At 17.4% G+C, this 2169-nt stretch overlaps 1 protein-coding gene across 1 annotated transcript; it reads left to right on the top strand.

Annotated features, from left to right (window-relative positions):
* Window positions 1–554: 554 nt before the first annotated feature.
* LOAG_14891 (hypothetical protein) lies at window positions 555–1803 on the top strand (the record flags this gene model as incomplete). Its single annotated transcript, XM_020448869.1, has 3 exons — window positions 555–653; window positions 1331–1448; window positions 1793–1803. 3 exons carry the CDS (start codon window positions 555–557, stop codon window positions 1801–1803), a joined length of 228 nt encoding a protein of 75 aa, XP_020301015.1.
* Between the last annotated feature and the right edge of the window lie 366 nt (window positions 1804–2169).

Here is a 2169-nt window from a genome sequence, read left to right on the forward strand (position 1 = left end):
AATTTAAAGAATTGAAGGTAGAAAAAAAAACGAAAAAAAATTTTCGTCTTTTTTTTGATAAATTTTAAAAAAATAATTAAAATTTTATTTAATTATTTTTTTAATTTAAAAATTTTTTTAGAATTTCATTCAATTCAAAATTGAACAACATTTTTAAAATTTTATTTAATTATTTTATAAATTATTATCATATTATTAAAAAAAAAAACGATAAAATGTAAAATATTTATAAATTATTGCTAAAAAATGGAAAAATTATAATGTTTTATGTTAGAAATATAATTTTTTTTCTTAAGTTTATTATTATTCTTTATTAGGTTAAATATTTTAGTAAAATAATAGGAAAAAAGAAAGTTATTTATTAAATTTTAAAACAAAAAAAAACTGCGTAAATAATTAAAATTTATGAAAAAAATAAAATATTCTGCATAAATTTTAAAAAAATATATATATATTCTACATATTTTCTGCATAAATAATTAAAATTTTTGTGAAATGTAAAGGAAAAAAAGAAATTCTTTTCTTCAGACATTGAATATAACGTCGATGAGCTTATGCAAATTCTTAAAGATGTTAAACCGATAATTGAAAATGAACCATCATTACTTGAAGTACCATTACCATGCGTTATTGTTGGTGATATACATGGCCAGGTTTGATAATTCATATTAATTAAGTTTGTAATTTGATAAAATCAAATTAATCGATTGTATTAATGAATTGTTTAAGTAATTTAAGCAATATTAATGTTTAAGTAATATTAATGAATTGTTTAAGTAATCAATTAGTTAATATATTTTATAATTCATTCATTCCAATAATCAATAATTACGTCTTCAATCTAGCAAACAAATTAATTAATTGTACTAATTGAATTGCTTATGTAATAATTAGTTAATCTGTTGTAATTAATTCATTCTTGTAATTGAATAATATTTTTGGAAAAATTCAATTAATATGTTGTGATTCATTCATTCCACTAATTAATAACTAGATTTTCAATCTAGCAAAGTAAATTAATTAATTATAGCAATGAATTGCTTATGTAATGATTAATTAATTTGTTGTAATCATATTTATTCTAGTAATTAATAATATTTTTGAAAAAATTTATTTCTGTATTATGAAATATGACAAATATTTAATTACATATTTAAAATGATTCATATTAGAAATTGAATAAAATAGATGAACAAAATTCATATTACTTTTTTTTTTAATTACTATAAAAACAATTAATTCATTAAAAGTAAAATATTATTGATAATTGTAGTATGATGATTTACAGTATTATTTTTTAATTACTGTAAGAGGTTATTGGTAATTACAGTATGATGATTTACAACGAATATTTATGATGACCGGTGATAAGGGTCGTAGTGGTATCACAATGCGTCGTTATGTATTTCTTGGTGATTATGTTGATCGTGGTCCTAATTCATTAGAATGTATTTGTTGTTTATTTGCATGCAAATTGATCTTTCCAAAAATGGTTCTGCTATATTTTACTTTAATTATAATATTTTTTTTATATTTTTTTAATTTAATTTTAAATTTAATACTTTGAACTAAATTTAAAAATTTAATTAGTCCAAATGTTAATTTAATTTAATTTCTTAATCCTTCTTTATTTTATTTTAATTTTAATTTTGAATTTAATTTTTTTAATTTTTTTCTTTTAATTAAATTTAATTCCTTAATTCTAGTTTTAAATTTAACTTAGAATAGGATAAAATAGTTTGTTTGTTGTTTTTCAATTTTTGTCATAATTACTTTTAAAATATCTCTTCAGTATTTGCATAAAATTAATTTTTATTTAATTTTTAATTTGTTTAATTGAAATGATTTTGTAATGAATGATATTAATGAATATGAATTTTAGAAACTAAACCAAAAAAAAAAATTAACGATGTAATTTTTAAATTAAATGATTTAAAATTTATTCCAGTACTTGAATACTTCAAAATTGACATTTTTACCTGTTACGTTCGAATACTTGAATACCTTAAGATTTAAAATCAACGTTTGTATTTGTTGTATTCCAATACTTGAATATTTTAAAATTAATGTTTTTACTTACTAATTTTTTTATGCTTCTAGCAATATTAACCAATGTTAATTTTTTTTTTTTTTATTGTAAAATATTTGTTTAAAATAATTTCCAATTGG

The sequence above is a fragment of the Loa loa genome (assembly GCF_000183805.2).
Source record: "Loa loa unplaced genomic scaffold supercont3.179, whole genome shotgun sequence".
In the NCBI taxonomy this organism is placed as follows: Eukaryota; Metazoa; Nematoda; class Chromadorea; order Rhabditida; family Onchocercidae; genus Loa; species Loa loa.